This window comes from Carcharhinus amblyrhynchos, chromosome 9 (genome assembly GCF_965287045.1).
Source record: "Carcharhinus amblyrhynchos chromosome 9, sCarAmb.v2.hapA, whole genome shotgun sequence".
NCBI lineage: Eukaryota > Metazoa > Chordata > Chondrichthyes > Carcharhiniformes > Carcharhinidae > Carcharhinus > Carcharhinus amblyrhynchos.
The window spans coordinates 61,269,517-61,287,489 of record NC_137332.1 but is presented as its reverse complement, the minus strand read 5'-3'; the positions used below and the strand labels follow the sequence as shown (position 1 = coordinate 61,287,489).

Below are 17,973 nucleotides of genomic sequence, written 5' to 3'. Positions count from 1 at the left end.
TACAATTATTTCAATTACAAAATCTTTTCACCTGTATAAAAAGTATATTTTTACTGGTTTTATTGTAAAATACTGGTTCTGTATTTGCTGCACATAAATAAAAAAACTCAGCATTTTACTAGCTATTTTTATTTAGATCCCTAAGTGATGTTTCAAAAACTTTAAAAGATAGAACAAATGTTTAGACCATAAAATGCAGGAGCAGAGAAGTAGACCATTCGGCCAATTAAGTTTGCTTCACCATCCAATGAGATCATGACAAATCTGATATAATCCTCAACTCTGCTTTTCCACTTTATCCCCATAATCCTTGATTTTCTTACTGATTAAAGATATGTCTATCTCAGCTTTGAACATACTTAGCGACCCAGCCTCTACAGCATTCTGTGGTAAAGAATTCCACCGATTCACTGCCCTCTGAGAAAAGAAATTCGTCCTAATCTCTGTTTTAAATGGATGATTTACCCTGAGATTATGCCCTGTTGTCCTAGACTCTCCCACAAAGAGAAACAATCTCTCAACATCTACCCTGTCAAGCCCTCTGAGAATCTTGTGTCTCTCAATAAGGTCACTCTCATTCTTCTAAACTCCAATGAGTACAGGCATAATCCACTGAATCTCTCTTCATAAGAAAATCCCTCCAAACCTGTGGTCAACCCAGTGAACTTCTATCTCCAATGCCTACCTTTCCTTAGATAAGGGGACCAAAACTGTTCACACTATTCTAGATGAGATCTAACTAGTACCTTGTATAGTTTCAGCAGGATTTCCCTCTTTATACTCCATTCCCTTTGAAATAAAGGCCAACATTTCGCTTGTCTTCCCAATTACCTGCTGAATTTGCATGCTAGTTTTTATGACTTTTTTTGCTCTAGCACCCCAAATCCCTCTGTGCTGTAGTTTTATGCACTATTTCTCCATTTAAATAATATTCAGCTCCTGTATTCTTACTATCAAAATGCATGACTTCACATTTTCCAATTTATATTCCATCCGCCAAGTTTTTGCCCAGTCATCTAACCCATCTATATCCCTCTGTAGACTCTTTGGGCCCTATTTTACTATTTTTATTCTACGTGCTGGGCGGACTCAAAACTGGGAGTGTTTCAGATCTGACTTCAAGACTCGTTCTCAGGCATCCTCATACGCACTCTGCCTGTAAAAATATCAGTGAGTCCAAATTGCACTGCACAAGCCTGTGAGTGGGGCCTAACTCAACTAAAATCCTGCAGCTCTGATTGGCACCTCCAACTGCGCATGTGCAGAAAAAGAATGATAGAATGTCATTCCCCTGCCACATCCCTCCCCGGCCAGATAATGCTTCCCCCGGCCCCACAGATATTGCCCCACTCCCCCCAACATTACTGACCCCGCTTATCCCCCTAACCCCACCACCCATACCGACCACAGGCTCCTCACCCCCTTCCCACCCCACTGATTTTAAGCAGAGTGGCAGCTGACCCCCCTTTCCCCCAATGATCTTTGGCAGAGTGGCAGCAGACTGTCCTGCCCTCCCCACTGATCTCAGGCAGAGTGGCAGCGGAGACCCCCCCACCCCCCAACGAACTCAAGTAGAGAGCTGTTGAGACGCTCAGCACTAACCCTCACTGATGGGGAGCCCAAATCAGACTTACATGGACCATATCTGTTTCGCACCAATCCTGGAAGGCCAAACACAGTGGTAAAGGGGGAAGCACTAGTAATGTTGGATGTGCAGCCCATTAAGTCAATTCAAATCCATGGGAATGCATTTAAATGGCCATCATGCCCGTTTTGGGTGCAGTCCTGATTGTAGCCATTTCCAGGCTTGGTAAAGGGGAACCAGTGCAGACGTGGGTGCAGATCACACTCCTCGCCTCACACCCGACTTTACCAAGTTTTCACGCCTGAAAACGGGTGCAATGCGATGGTAAAAATCAGGCCCTTTGTGTCATCCTCACCACTTGCCTTCCGACCTATTTTTGTGTCATCAGCAAACTTTGCAGTGGTACATTCATTTCCTTCATCCAAGTCATTAATATGTATTATAAATAACATCGGATATTATAAGGATCAGTGGAGCACTGATCCCTGTGGCACTCCACTAGTTATAGGTTGTCATCCCCTGATAATGCCCCTCTTATCCCAGTTCTCTGTCTTCTATCAGGCAATCCTCTAACCATGCTAATATACTACTCCCACACCATGAGCTCTTATTAAGTAGCCTTTTGTGATGTACCTTATCAAACACTTTTTGGAAATCCAAGTGTATTACATCTATCCTGCTCATTATCCCCTCAAAAAATTCTAATAAGTTTATCAGGCATAATTTCCCCTTAAAACCATGCTGACTCTGCTTGATTATTTTCTGCATTCTAAATGTTCTTGTATTACATTCTTTATAATGGAGTCATTTTCCTAATGACAGAATTTAGGCTAACCAGCCTATAGTTTTTGTTCCCTTCTCTTTTTGAATAAGAGAATTGTGAATTTTCCATTCCCTGAGACTTTCCCAGAATTTAAGAATTTCTGGAAGATCGTTACCCCTGTATTCACAATCTCTGTAGCTACTTCCTTTAAAAACCAGAGATCCTAACCCTAACCTATCAGGTCCAGACAACTTATCGGCCTTTAGCCCCATTAGTTTCCATAGCACTTTTTCTGTTATTTTATTATTTCCACACCACCTTTAGCCTCATTTAGATGAGCACTTGAAATGCCATAGCATACAAGGACACAGACCAAGTGTTGGAAAATGGGATTAGGATAGATTGGCATTTGATGGCCAGCACAACATGATGGGCTGAAGGGCCTCTTTCTTTTGCTGTAAAACGCCATAAGTCTATGAAGTAGTGCTGGAAGATCCTGCTCTCTAACTTATCCCTTATACATTTTTGTCACAACCTCTCCTGGCTCCCACCTTCTAGCCTGCTCCAGCTGCTCCACCTCTTTTATAGTATATAATCCATCATATTTCTCCCTCTCTTTAGTTTTGAAGAAGTCACGCAGACTCAAAAAGTTAACAGTTCATCTCCTCACAGATGCTGCCAGACCTGCTCAGTTTTTCCAGCATTTCCTGTTTTTATTTTACAGTATTTTGTTTTTATTTTAGTAACACCTAACTTTAAAAAAAGTCATATATTCACAGAGTGGTTAAGTCGCTTGTTTCACAGAGTTTGGCTGTCACTAGCCAGACCAACATTTCTTAACTGTCCTTTATTACCTGTGAGAAGATGCTGGTGACTTGCCTTTTTTAACCGCTGCAATCCATGTGGTGCAGGTACACCCCAGTACTGTTAGGGAGGGGGTTCCAGGAATTTGTCCCAGCAAGTGACGGAACACTGATATATTTCCAAGTCAAGATGGTGTGGTTTGAAGAGATATTTGCAGGTGGGTGGCGTTCCCATGCATCTACTGTCATTGTCCTTCTAGGTGGCAGAGGTCATGAGCTCGGAAGGTGCTGTTGAAGAAGATTTGGTGAATTGCTGCAGTGCATCTTGTAGATGGAACACTGCATGTTGGAGTGGTGGAGGTTACAAATTAATGGAATGTTTTTCCTGAATGCGTCGAGCTGCTTGAGACTTGTTGGAGTTGCACACAACTGGGCAAGTAGAGAGTATTCCATCTAATAAGAATTGAGGGAAATCAAGATTAAAAAATGAAATTGGGATAAAAATAAAGAAATGGGATGAGGGAAACCAATATGCACCCCTGTCTGAGATGCAAATTAATTTACCTATGTGATCAAGGGAAAACAATGGTCATAGAAACCCTACAGTGCAGAGAGAGGCCACAATCCCACCCATTCCCTACCCCCATATTCCTACATATTTGCCCACTAATCCCTCTAACCTACACATCTCAGAACACTAAGGGGCAATTTTTAGTATGGCCAATCAACCTAACCCGCACATCTTTGGACTGTGGGAGGAAACCCACGCAGACATGAGGAGAATGTGCAAACTCCACACAGACAGTGACACAAGCCAGGAGTCGAACCCAGGTCCCTGGAGCTGCGAAGCAGCAGTGCTAACCATTGTGCCACCCTGAGTGATATCGAGAAGAGATGGCTTCAAAGTGGAAACGTAAGGGAATTGGCACATATATACTAAAAACCTGGTCCACAGGATGGGTAACATCAATGGGAAAAAATACAATATAAGTATAGCATGATCACTGGAGAAGAGATTAGAGAAGGAATACCCATCATAGTCAGCCAGCTGCAGAAAGCAGGGTCCCCTAAAGTCAAGCTGTCGCTCAGAAGTGTAACTGCTCAGAAGGAACTGTAGGTAATTGGGAACAAAGGGTAACTTTATGAGATACTGCAGGTGTATAGCTATTGTGTGTAGTTAAGTGTACATTGCAGTGTATTATAGTCTTTGTTGCCATGTGTTTTCTTTCAGTTAATACCCTTTATTAATTGATCACAAGATGACTGGACATTTTTCTTTGGTTTGCATATCTTTTCCACATTCCACCAACTCGAAAATATATACCTCTATGACCCAGTGGTCCCAGTTATCTCTTCTGGGTTTTTGGATACCCTCCCATTTAACATCAGCAAGATTCTTAACACATCACATTCCTGATGTGTGCCTTGTAGATGGACAGGTTTTTGGGAGTCAAGAGATGAATTACATGCCACACGATTCACAGCCTCTGGCCTGCTCTTGTAGCCACAGTATTTATAGGGTAGGTCCAATTCAATTTGTGGTCAATGGTAACCTCAAGAATGTTGACTGGTGTTACCTATGTTTTCCTGAGTTAAATTGGAAGTTCTTAGCTCTTAAGCAGATCCTGAAGTTAATTCAGGGTCAGAAGAAATCAGCAAATTATGACCAGCTTTCATTTTATGTTAGAATGTGAGACAAAAGCTTGGATATGTAAAACCTGAAAACCTCAAAAAATTCACATGTAGAAAGGCAAAGCTCTATGATCAAGCATGATCTCATTAAATGCAGAACTCGCTCTAACGAGTGAATGACCTACTCCTGTTCCTGTGGCATTTATGACAGGGAGTCAGCAATTTTCTATTTCATAGTAGACATTCAACAAAAACAACTTGTATTTATATAACACATTAACATAATAAAGTGCTCCAAGGCACATCACACAAGCAGTATATTTTTAAAACTGCAACTGAATCACGTAAGGATACATTAGTGCAAAAGGCCAAATTTGGTCAAAGAGGAAGGTTTTAAGCAGCATCGTAGGAAAGAGCTGGAGATGCTCCAACAGGGAGTTGCAGAGTTTAGGGCCTTGTCAGTTGAAGGCACAGCCATCAACAGTGGATCAATTAGAATCAGAGATGCTCAATAGACTGGAATTAGAGGAGCACAGTCCCACACATTGTTGAATATGTAGATAAATGTTTATTTGAAAATGGATCTTTGCCTCCAGCCACATCTCCTGCTTAGAATAAGTCATGCAATATCTTCCAAGATGACCCAACAAGAGCAGCTGGTGGCAGTGGTGACCATACCCACAGAAAAGCAGTGTAAAATGTCAGGAAACAGTCTGAGGAGAAGCCCAATGGAGAGCAGTGGGTGAGGGACATGAAGGTGCACTTGATCAGAGAGAGAAACTACAAGGATAGCCCAGTGACTCTCACAGAAAGCAGCACGAGAAATGGGAACCTCAATCCAGGTTGAGTAATGAATTCTACTGTAGTTCTCCCAGAATTGATCCAGAATGTCAGGGATCCCAAACAGACCAAACAATGGAGGAAGCGTTTGTTTTTGAGAGTTACGTTTGTTTTTGAGAGTTAGACTAACAAGAACCAGATTAGCACCCTGTTATACGCCACCAATAGCATTGTAGATGATTGCTGGCTAGGCATATGACAAACAAAGGAATGGCCTTCTACAAGGATATCAGAGTGTTTGACGCATATTTTAGTATTTGTCAATACACCAAATTCAACTTCCGAAATCACAGAGCAGGCGAAGAAATTGATTATTTGGAATAATCTCTATCTTTTGGCTGAGAATTCTGAGTATGGAATTCACAGAACTCAATCCCCACTGTACAGAAAGAGGCCATTTGGCCCATTGAGTCTCTACTACCCATCCAGACCCTATTCCTACAACCCCACACATAATCCCCCTGACACTAGGGTCAATTTAGCATGGCCAATCAACATAACCCACACATCTTTTGACTGTGGGAAGAAACCAGAGCACCTGGAAGAAATTCACACAGGCATGGGGGAGAAGGTGCAAACTCCAGTGACCCAAGGCCAGTATTGAACCTGGGTTCCTGACACTGAGGCAGCAGTGCTAATCGCTGTGCCACCGTGCCAGAACGTTGAAGATAACTTAATAAGAAACAAACTGTTGGTACTTTGGAAGAAACCCTGTCCGATTTTCTGCTGTCTATAGAAGATTTGACGCTGAGCACAGCAGTACAACTGGCTAGCCAGGCCAAAGCGTGAAAGCAAACAGAGTATCTGTAAGGGGTGAGCAGGGAAACCTGTGGGAAATGCCATTTGAAGCCATCCGGTTTATTGCGTGTAAATCTGAAAGCACATTACTGCAGCAATCAGGAAAGTGTGCTGGAAGAGAGCCAACTGCCATTTTACAACATGCCCACTGTGGCAAGAAGATCCACAAACGTGAAGAAAGTCCTGCCTGAACCGCAGAATGTCAAACGTGACAATATTGGTAATTTTCAAACTGTGCGTCATTCAAAAAACTGTGCTTACAAAACAGCAAGAAAAGTATTTTTAAGGAAGCTCTATACAAGGAACCACTGCCAGGAAATCACTTCTCTGGCAAAATCAGAGAATAAAAGCCAACATGGAACTTAATGAACAATTTAAGTTGGATACAGGAACTGGAATCTCATCTATCTGATGAGTTAAGTCACTGCAAAAAAGTTACTCTGCAATCTTCAAATTTCAGGATCTAGGAAGAATCAAGCTAGTCAGTTTTATGCAACATTGAGGTACAAGGACAGAAAATTTCTGAGACATTGAGCAGGATTATACGGCCTTGCTCATCCTGTGAAATCACCAATAGCCTCGTGTCTATAAGCAGTTGGTGGTCCCATGCACTCTACATCTGAAGGGCCTCCAGAAGATTCACCAGGGATACCTTGGTATTCGCAAATGTCAAGCCAGGGTTCAACAATCCATATTGTGGCCAGTATCTCTCATTCTCTTGAGACCATGATCTCCAACTGCGCGTCACCTGTGCCATCTGTAGACGGACGTGAAAAGAACCACTTACGTCCTCTACTTTTCCACCCAAACCATGGAAATGTCTTGATACGGACTACTTGCATTCAAATGGAATTATTTCTCAAAGATCATTATTCCTGCTGGATCGAGGTGCAAAAGCTACATGGGCTCACCTCTTCCAAAAGACTTAACGTCTTCAGAGACTGTTCCCCACATTCTGTGGTATTCAGGAAGGGGGAGGAGTTATAGAATGTGTACATAATATGCAGAGATAAAAGCTTTGGGGGGGTGGGGGTGGGGGGAGATGTAAAGGCTTAACTTTTAACACTTCTAATAAATACAGCACATGCACATGGAACTATGTAATAATACTACACAGAAGAGGATGAGGTGAATCTGAGAGATGCATTGCCTCCTTCACATGGCTTTGTAAGGTTAATTTGAAAAAGATCTATCTTTAGCCGGGTCACATCTTCCCATGTGACCCAGCAACAGCAGTCAAGAGATTTGAAAATCAAGGGTGATTTAGAGACAGACAAAAACTAACTGCATGTCTGTTTCATGTGACAATCAATGTTACCATGAAGATTTGTATTGACCTCTACCTCCTCTTAAGATTCAAAAAGCCACAACTCTCTAGTCTTTCTTTACCTCAGACCTGTATCTTGAGTTCCGACTCTGAACTGCTTATTTTTGCATGGCTGTTATTTATCTTGATCAGGATGTGAGTCACAAGTGGAAAAAGTATTTGCCCTTCCAAAGCCACAGGCCCCATTCTCCAAGTCCATTGAGTTTCAGCCATAAACTGGATTGAATTTGTTGGAAGTTCTGCACCAGTAAGTGAAAATTGTTAAAGCTCTCCAAAAGACCAACTGACCTTTCCAAAGAACTGGAGGACCTTTCCTTTAAATTGTAAAGCTCATGAGCTGTGTTTTACAAACCTAGGTGATGAAAATTGCTTCCGATTGATATATGCATATACAAAAGTCTCCCACCCCCCTCCCCTCAACCACTCAACAAAAATGATAGGCCAAAGACAAGGGATGGGGACTGGCTTCTGAAATCAGGCCTCCGGACCATTTTGGAAAATGTGCGGAACCCCCCCCCAGTCTCCAAAACATTTGGGCACAGTTCATATTTCAGGTTAACAAACTTCCAACAGAACTCTGTTTCTCTCTCCTCAAAGTATTGCCAGCATGTTTTTTTTTAAGTTTGGAATAGCTTCTTGCTTTTATATTCTGTACCTCAATTTATAAAGCCAAAGATCCTATATGCTTTAACAGCTGTCAACTTCAAACATTTGCTTTAACCTCAGGTTATGTTGCTGTACTCACTTTAAAATTGTATCAATGACTTCTCCACCTCCTTCCTTTCTAATGTAGGAAATATGGCAGCCTATTTACATACAAAAACAACCCTAGTCAGTAATGAGATAACAACAAAAAAAAATCTATTTAATGGGATTGGTTGAGAGGAAAAATAATGATAGGAATAGCAGGACATTTGGACACAGTTCCATTGTCTAATACATGAGACATTTTTCTGTGATCTATATTCTGCTTTGACAATAGAATATATTTAGCTTTGTATGTACTCTTGATAGGTCTTATAGATCCTCTTCAAATTTGATGCTCATCATCTCTATCATTGGTGTAGAGTTCATTTCAGATATCTTACTTCAACTACTGCTAAAAAAAATGTTTTGTCTAAGCTTTTCATCTTGCATTATCAGGACAGTCGCAACAATACAATGCAAAGGATGTTAACAAATTTATACTTGAGAAAGGTGCTGCTTGGTAAGTAAGTGGACTCTGATTGCTAGAAACATTGCCATGGAGAATGCATAAGTTGATGGTGACCGACAGTTACTAACCACACATTGTTTGAAATTTAAACTAAGCAGCTTGACCGAAGGATGGCATTATCCTGAGGAATGAAGCAGCAAATGGCCATCACATTTGTTTAGCCTTTGGAAGAACATGTACACACTGCATCTGTTTCAGCTAAACAAACCAATCAGCACTCTCTTCTCATACAATATAAATTTGATTTCCTTTATTCTGTGTTCTTGCAAATGTCCTGATGAGTGCAAACTGCAAAGCTTTGGCAAAAATGTTTTCAGCAATCCTCAAGTTCTGTTCCACCATAGAATGCCTGCAGTGCAGAAGAGGCCATTCAGCCCATCAAATCTGCACCAACTGACAAAGTATCTTACCCAGACCCTCTTCCCCCCACCCTATCCCTGTGACCCCACACATTTACCATTACTAATCCATCTAACCTACACATCTTGAGACATTAAGGGACTATTTAGCATAGCCAATCCACCCAACCTGCCCATCTTTGGATTGTGGGAGGAAACCCCTGCATACATAGGGAGAATATGCAAACTTCATACACTCACCCAAGGCCAGAATTGAACCCAGGTTCCTGGAGCTGAGACAGCAGTGCTAACCATTGTGCCACCCAACAATTTATATTTTAAGATCTGAATGTTCTGTACTCAAAAGATGCTATTGAAGATTCCCTTCCTGGAAACTACACAATAGTATGAAGCCAACTCTTTTAGAAGTATTAAACCATCTAGCAACACTCATCTTTCACAATGTTTGGAATTGCAACTGTAAAATTGATGTGCATTGCTCTTCAAATAACCAGCCTTCCTCACTCAACAGTCATTTGTGCGTTTTATTTTATATCTCATCTCAATAGGAAGACATATGATAAATTGTATAATGTAGTAAAACTGAATAGAATGTTTGTTTACATGGGAGGACGTAATTACAAAACATTTTTGTTAAATTCTACATGGTGTTCTTCATAAGTCTAACCCACAGCTGCTATTCCAGAGGAATGTCCCTAACCTAGTCACTTTTCCAATTCAGCGAGGCAATGAAACACAGACGTTAAATTGTTCAAATAGGTTCATTAGTGTAATGTTAACGTTAATTCTAAATAAAGCTTGAGAGAGATTTGGACTAGAGGGTGTGGGTGCTGCCCAGGTGAGATGTGAAACTGGAGAATAAGGGTTAAGAGATTTGGACAAGGTAGGAATAGAGGGAGTGATCAACAGGGCATTGGGAGTTGCTCAAGGCAGACTGGAAAATAAGGTCAGGATGAGCATTGGCAATGGGTTAAGAGAATAATGCTGGGTTTAAGAGCAATACATCTGGATAATAAATTTGGTACTGAGGTGCAGCCAATAAAATGATGTTTGATGCATGGTAACTTGACTGTGGGTAAATTGTATAAAACCCTCAGTGCAATAAACAATTCTGGAGCTGCTGCCCCCAGTCTCATTTAGACATGCAAAAACAGGAGTAAGCCACCAGGTCCTTCAAGCCTGCCCCACCATTCAGCAGTCATTCCTTTTCTGTGCCATTTCCCCACAGCCCTCTATTCCTCAATCAAATATTCATCCACCTCCACTTTGAATACTTACAATGATCAAGCCTTCCACCACCTTTTGAGATTCACCTCTCTGCAAAATTTCTATCCACCTGTTTTAGATGACTAGCCCTTTATCTTAGCTATGACCCCTTGTTCGAGACTATGCCCCAAGTGAAAACGTCTCACCACCTACCCTGTCAAACACCCTCAGGATCTTGTATGTTTGAATAAGGTTACCCCACTCTTTTAAACTCAAAAGAATACAGACTATTTGGTCTCTCTTGATAGGAAAACCCTCACATTCCAGGAATTTGTCAGCACGTTTCGTGGTATCTCAATTTGCAGTTTGAACTTCAAACAGCAGCTTAACAATGGAAAGATGAAGGCTGGCTGTGCTGGTGGCAGGGCTTATGTTTCTGGATTATAATAAAAAATTTTAAATATGTTTATACAGGTCCTTTCATTACCTTAGGATGCCCCAAAGCAATTTACATCCAATTGACTACTTTCTAAAATTGTAATCATAGCTGCATTGTCAGAAATGTGACAGCTAATTTGCACAATGTCCAAAGTGATGAAATAATAAACATGTTTTTATGATGTTTGACAATGTCACCAGTAAGTTCCAAAGTACTGTGCTAAAGTGTCAGGCTGGAATTACACAATCTCTGGAGTGGGATTTTAACCCTCAACCTTCCATTTTAAGAGTTTTGCTAATACTTGCCACATAAGCAATGTTACATGGCATGTGCTCGTCCAAGAAAAAGCTGCATCATCAAAACCATGCCCTGAGGGAGAATATATTGCACTTCAAGGCAGAAATAATAGGATAAAAATCCACATGTACAATACAACTTGGAAAGCAGATTATTAAAGGGGGAGCTACGGTAAACCACCTGCCCGCTCCCCCCCCCCCCCCCCACCCCCCAACATTTCAGAGGCAGCACCAAACTGAGGATCAAATCAGTGCCTAATGCAGCACTGATCAAGTGCCAGGAGGTTGAAAATGCAATACAACCATGTAAACCACAGTAGTGCTGTGGTGTGGGTGTGGAAAGAGTATTTTTCATAGAATTCCTACGGTGCAAGAGGCCGCCATTTGGCCCATGGAGCCTACACCGACTACAATCCCATCCAGGTTCCATCTCTGTAATCCCACACTTTTACCCTGCTAATCCCTCCTTTTCCTATAACAAAGTTAGGTACTTCCATTTAGGCGGCAATAAAATTGAAACAGCAAGTACACTATATTCTCATAGCGTTTTACAGAAATTTTTATAAATTACACGACTGGATGCAGATTTCAAGGAGTTACAAGTCATGCCCAGAAAAGGGACCAATAGGACAGTGAGTAAACCACCAGCACAAATTAGATGCATTAAAGTCAAAGCTGGAAGTTGGTATACACTGAGATACAGAAATAGAAATTGGTATTTGTTCTGCCAACATCAAAGTAACTTCCAAAGAATCTGGTCCATGCCAAGTGTCAGATGAAGCACATTGAATCTAACACCCTTGTCCCAAGGGCAGGCAATGAACAACAGCAAGATCACTTTTTCTACTGCAAAGCAAGTAGCCCGCCCTCTGCTCTGTATCTTTTGAAACAATTCTGAGCTATACAATTGAATTGCAGCAATCAAAACATTTGTGAATTTGAAGGAATGATTAAATTTATACTTGCAAAAGGTGGTCCTGTCATTAGGAAGCCTTAACTAAATTTAAACATTGAATAAAAGGGGCTGTGCACTAAAGTGGAATAGCACGTTGGCACAGTGGTTAGCACTGCTGCCTCACAGCACCAGGGACCCAGGTTCAAATCTGGCTTTGGTCACGTCAGTGAGGAGTTTGCACCTTCTCCCTGTGATTACATGGGTTTCCCCCAGGTGCTCCAGTTTCCTCCCACAGTCCACAAAGATGTGCAGATTAGGTGGATTGGTTATGATAAATTGACACAAGTGTCAGGGCAATTAGCAGGGTAAATGGGTGAAGTGCCAGGAATAGGGCCTGGGTGGTTTATATAAGTGCTTCAAAATAGCTTAAATAAGAGACGACCTTCGAACTAAATATCCACTGTACAGCTCCTTGCAGAGGATGCATGTTCAGACATTGCAGTCCCTAATCTGACAATCAGAAAGAGGAAAAAACAACAACCTAGTGAGGCCAGCTGCGGAATTCCGAAACTCGGGTTAGGACATGAATAGTTATTCCCTTATTCTACATTTGCAGTTACATATATGCCCTTTTGCATTTCACTGAAGAGTTTAAGAAATATATCTGGCCAAGTAAAAAGGTAAACTACATTTTTGTTCAAGCTCTACTTAAGGTTTGTTTTGGATGGTGTTACACCACATTCAACTCTTCTCCAAAAACAATTCATTTTGCCCAACATGACTTTCTGCATTAAGTTATGCATTAGGAGCCCCTTTCAATACTATATGACCCTCGGGTTCTCTCTCTTTTCATTCATTTAACAAATGGTACTGTTTCTTCATGTTAACATCATGAAAACCTTTTTCATAAGATGTACTTGTGCTCCCAGTTGCTGCAACCGGTGGAGGAAATGTTGAAGCACTTGCTCTGGCAGCAGCCTTTTTTTAAAAAAAAGACATACATGGTTCATGATTATAAATAATTATACGCAGCAGAACCAGTTTTTCAATAAAATTATGTGCTGGATCAGAAGAAGAATGTGGAATAGCGGATTTCTGGGAGCCTGAAGAATGCAGTATAGAGGACTTAAACAATTACCAAATGGCATCATTTTGATAATTAATTTGTTAAATAAAATAAATGGTTATCACAAAGGCCAGTCAATTGTATGGTGACTGCATTTGAAGCAGCTGACAAAAAGTATTTTGTGCAATGCCAGATCAGCAGCCTGCATTCATTCTCTGAAAAATTGCAGCTATTTTTAAAGACCATTATGGTATACATTTGTTCAGCACTAGCATCTAAAATTAAATTCCCAAACAAAATTGACCATTAACACTAATGCTCAATTTCGCTAATCTCAAAGGTCTAAAATGTCAAATTCTATAAGCATTTACAATACTCGCAAATCCCAATGTTTAGATAATAAAACTAAATTTTAAATGTAAGATCCATGTCTTTACAATTTCTGGAATAACCTCCATAAGTTGTATCACACTTCTGTGCATCAATATTAGGAAATGTTTCTGCAATTCACGTACTCACTGCTCATGATTAATAGCATTCCAACGTTGAACTCACTTCAACAATATTCCTCTTTAGCAACTAGGAAAAATATCTGTATATAACAGCCTAGGGAATTAGCATTGCTGATCATTTATTATTTACAGAGTTATTTGCATTCACATAATACTCCCCATGACAATTAGGTTTATAAGTAGTATTGCCAAAGTACCTCAGGACGGGTGCACACCAGCAATTTTTGTTTAACCATCTTGCGAAATGCCTGAGGAATAATTTGAAATCCTGCATTTATTTATGTCACTGATTGACATTTGTACATTGGGTCAATTTAGATATCTGTTTCCCAAAAAGCTCCAAAATCATAAATTTTCTTCACAAGATCAAGCAAACTTTTACTAATGTTATAATGAAAGCTTTTGGTATACCACAATCTGCAGAGCTCTTCCCAAACTCAAATGAATCCTAGGAACCAAAAACAGACTGGTTCAACCATTAGAAGTCTTTCACAACACAATTCCAAAAAAACACTTAAAATTTATCAATGTAATAATCAAGTCCTCATGTAACCCAAAATGTAAACTGGCTTTATAAAAATGTATTTTAAGTTCAAAATAACTATATCAATTCCAATAAAACTTAAAAATTGAACTGATCCATGCTGATGGTCAAGTGACAGAGCTCAACATGTTCTGAATTATACTAAAAGAAAATGAACATATTAAATTAGTCAAGCTACAAGAGAAAAGTGCAAGACCTAAAGTATGCCTGGCAAGGAATTCATTGCATAAGCAAAACAGCGTAATATTAAGCAGCTGCTTGTATCTTTCTTATCCACACACTGAAATCTGGAAATGCTTTTTAAGTGTTACTGTTTCTATGCAGAATATTTGCACGAATGCCATGGAGAGGAACACCAATTTTGGTGTCTGTCAACTTACTTTCCCCAAGATAAGATGCCATCATCCACTATTTTCCTCAAAGATTTGCAAGGTCTCATATTAAATAGGAACTAAAAACCAGTACAATGTTGCTGAATTTGGGAATATTTACCACAGGGCACATATATGTCAAACATAAATGGTATCAGTGTATTAACACAACAGTTTTAAGTACTGGCAGTTTATTGCCCATCATACAAAATGAACCAACATGGCAGTTGTGCCAATGATTAAAACTCTCAGAACATATGTACATAGTATACTTGCAAAAACATTATTTCAAACAAAACAAATCTGTATCAACTACATTGTACAGAATAAAGTTGGTCTTGGATTACAATGGTAAGTTGAACAGCTGGTTACCAAAGGCACTTCCTACAAACAGGAAATATCATCTGCAGGCTACAGGAATTTGAAGACATGTGTTTATCCTAGCCATAGCATAATTCAATTTTTAAAAAAGAAAGATGTTCAAAAGCAAAACGATTTATTCACTGTACAATTAAAGATTTTAGTAATATTTCAGTCATCATCAGTGGTATTGCCTTGCAACAATCCTTCTGCATTGCTTTTGTCATCTCTTTCTGTACTGAGACTTCTGTGGCTTGGTTTGCTTGAATGGTCCTTACCATCACCATGACTTTGTTTGTGAGATCGCTCTTTGCTTCGACTGCGCTTGCGAGCTTTCTCTTTGCTATGACTACGCTGCTTCTTTATCCGTTCGCCATCATTCTCATCAGTCCTTTCTCTGCTAATACTTCTTTTGTTTGATTTTTCTTTATGTTCATTTCGGTGTTTAGATTTCTCTTTGCTTTTGCTTCTACTACGTTTGCTGACACGGCCCCTGCCAGGACTACTACTTCTATGTCTTTTCTCTCTGCTCCTGCTTCGACTATGCCTTTTATCTTTTTTTGATTCCTTTTTATCATCTTTATGCCTCTTTTCATCCTTTTCTCTTCTTTCTTCCTTACGTTTTCTGTCTTCTGTCTTTGATTGGCTTCTTTTATCTCGATCTTTAGATCTCGATTCTTTCTCAACATTTCTTTCCCTATCTCTATCACTTACTCTATCTTTCTCGTAATCTTTTTCTCGTCTTCTGCTTCTTTCATTTTCCTTCTCCCTCTCTTTATCTCTATCCTTTTTATCACTCCTTTTATCTCTGCTTCGACTTCTGTGATGGTCTCTGCTTCTGCTTCGTCTGCGGTCCAAGCCTCTATCTGTGCTTCTAGATTTATGTCTATCCTTCTCACTTCGCTCTCTGTCCTTAATTTGTTCTCGTTCCCTTTTCTGTCGTTCTCTTTCTCTTTCTAATTCCTTGTCAAAACCAAAAGATCCATGGCCTTCTCTATGACGACTTCTGCTTCTAGATCGCCTAGGAGATTTGCGTGGGGTAAGAGATCTTCTTGGTGACCTGAAAGACAAGTCAATAAATTGCCATAAAATTCTAAATGCTTTAAAAATAGCATTTTAAATGTGTGATATTTTAATAATCCAAATGCATTACCTCGAATGTCTGCGCTCTGAAAGACGTTCTGGCTCTTCCATACTATCCTTCCCATCCTTTTTGGCAATTTTCCTTGGTCGAGTTTTGAGATACTGGTCCAAATTCTTCTGAACAGGAACTGGGATCCTTGGGAATAAGGTAGAGAACCATTCCAGTTTCGTAAGGAAAGAACGAATCATTTCACCTATTGTCATGACACATCCTCCTCCAGCCTTTACATCAAGCTCCTGAAAAACACAAAACGACATACTATTGGTAAAACAGATTTTTCACTCTTTACATTTGTGTTAGCATGTGAAATATTCACAAAACCCCTGCTTTTTAAGAAGAAAGTACTACCTTTGATGTAAACTACTCATTTTCACATGCAGTTCTACCTGCAAAATTTTGAAGCCTATCCCAAACTTAATGTTGATGCCTGTAATAAAATGGTTAAAAATTAGACTGTTCCTACTGGAACTTCTGTAATACCACTAACAGCTTATGCAAACTGTTTTGCATGTATCTGCAAAATAATAGGTACCATTTCTCCTCGAACTGACATAATAAAACCCCCTCAATATTTGATCTAAGGCTGAATTTTAATCACCCTGCTTGGAAAAACCTCCCACAACCAATCTCTTCAAAACCAGATAGGCTTTTTAAACAAGTTACTTAGTGCACCAGCAGCACAAATTGATAAACATTTATGTAGCTACAAGGATTATAGCTAAATTTGAAAACTGTCGGCAAGCCGTTCAATTTTCTTCTTGTATGTTGTGATCCTCACTGTACTTAACATTAAAACAATTTTTGAAGCAATAGCAAACCAACTGCCATGAAGCAGTGAGGTATTATCAATTAACATTCAATATAATATATTTTGAAACTGTATAGTCCACAATGACCATTGTCTTTGGAAAAGGGTCATTACCGCATGATTGCCTCCTTGCCATGCCCTCTCACAGCTCAGGACATGTTAGTCAGCTATTGTCAGTTTCCACCTACAGTGCAAGCACACAGGAAAATCAGATTTTATTAGGCTAGAAAAACAAAAAAGACAGTCTAAACATAAAATAAGCGCTTGCACTCACACACATTAATCAATAGTGTTGCTCAGCTACATTTCCAAATTCACCTGCTGCCAATGAAGATCTAAAGAAGAAAACAGGGCAATTAGCTTAAGTGCTGGCAGTCTCAGAGCTTTATTAAACTCAGGCTCAAATCTAAAGTTTTGATGGAGACAGATGTAATCACAGGCAGAATGGCAGCTTCGTGTTGTAACAGTGTACTTCAGTGTGCTACTCAAAACATGTCCAATACTACCAACTCACTTGTATATATGAAATGGAGAGAGAAAATAAAATCAAACATATCCTCTGAAAAATCATGTTCTTTTGAATGCATTGGAAATATTTTTGGTGACATAAATGGGTACATTTTAAAAAGTCTGTGACAGGGATGGTAATATTACTTAAGTCGATCAAACATACTGAATTATAGCGGTCATTGAACTCAACACTCTATCATTGCACTTATCTAGGTTTACGGAAATAGCATTTATATTCTAAAAATGGGGACTACTCAGCACTTCATCATTACTAGATGATGATCAATAGTTTCTACTATATTATCTCTTTCTTCCTTTTCCCAAGAAAAATGATTTCATACACCCTACAAGTTAGCTGGATACATTATTAGCATGGGTTTAAGTGTGCATTTGTTTTAAGAAATTTGCTATTATAGTTAAAAAAAATTACAAAAGCAACAAAATCAAGACTTTAAATTAATAACCTTATGTAGGAATGAAGAATAACTTTACAAGTAGT

The 17,973-nt window shown here is 39.7% G+C and overlaps 1 protein-coding gene across 5 annotated transcripts in view; it reads right to left on the bottom strand.

Moving 5' to 3' along the window:
* Window positions 1–11,491: 11,491 nt before the first annotated feature.
* prpf38b (pre-mRNA processing factor 38B) overlaps window positions 11,492–17,973 on the bottom strand; it is a 28,834-nt gene continuing 22,352 nt past the window's right edge. For 2 of the 5 annotated variants that reach the window (XM_080195820.1, XM_080195821.1), the window contains exons 5-6: window positions 16,166–16,392; window positions 11,492–16,072 (exon numbers count right to left, since the gene is read on the bottom strand). In XM_080195820.1, the coding sequence (XP_080051946.1) occupies window positions 15,184–16,072; window positions 16,166–16,392 (1,116 nt within the window). In that variant the 3' untranslated portion in view covers window positions 11,492–15,183. Of the gene's footprint in view, window positions 16,073–16,165; window positions 16,393–17,078; window positions 17,149–17,238; window positions 17,291–17,973 lie in introns of those variants that run through there. The other 3 variants (XM_080195823.1, XM_080195824.1, XM_080195822.1) reach the window with 3 other exon arrangements.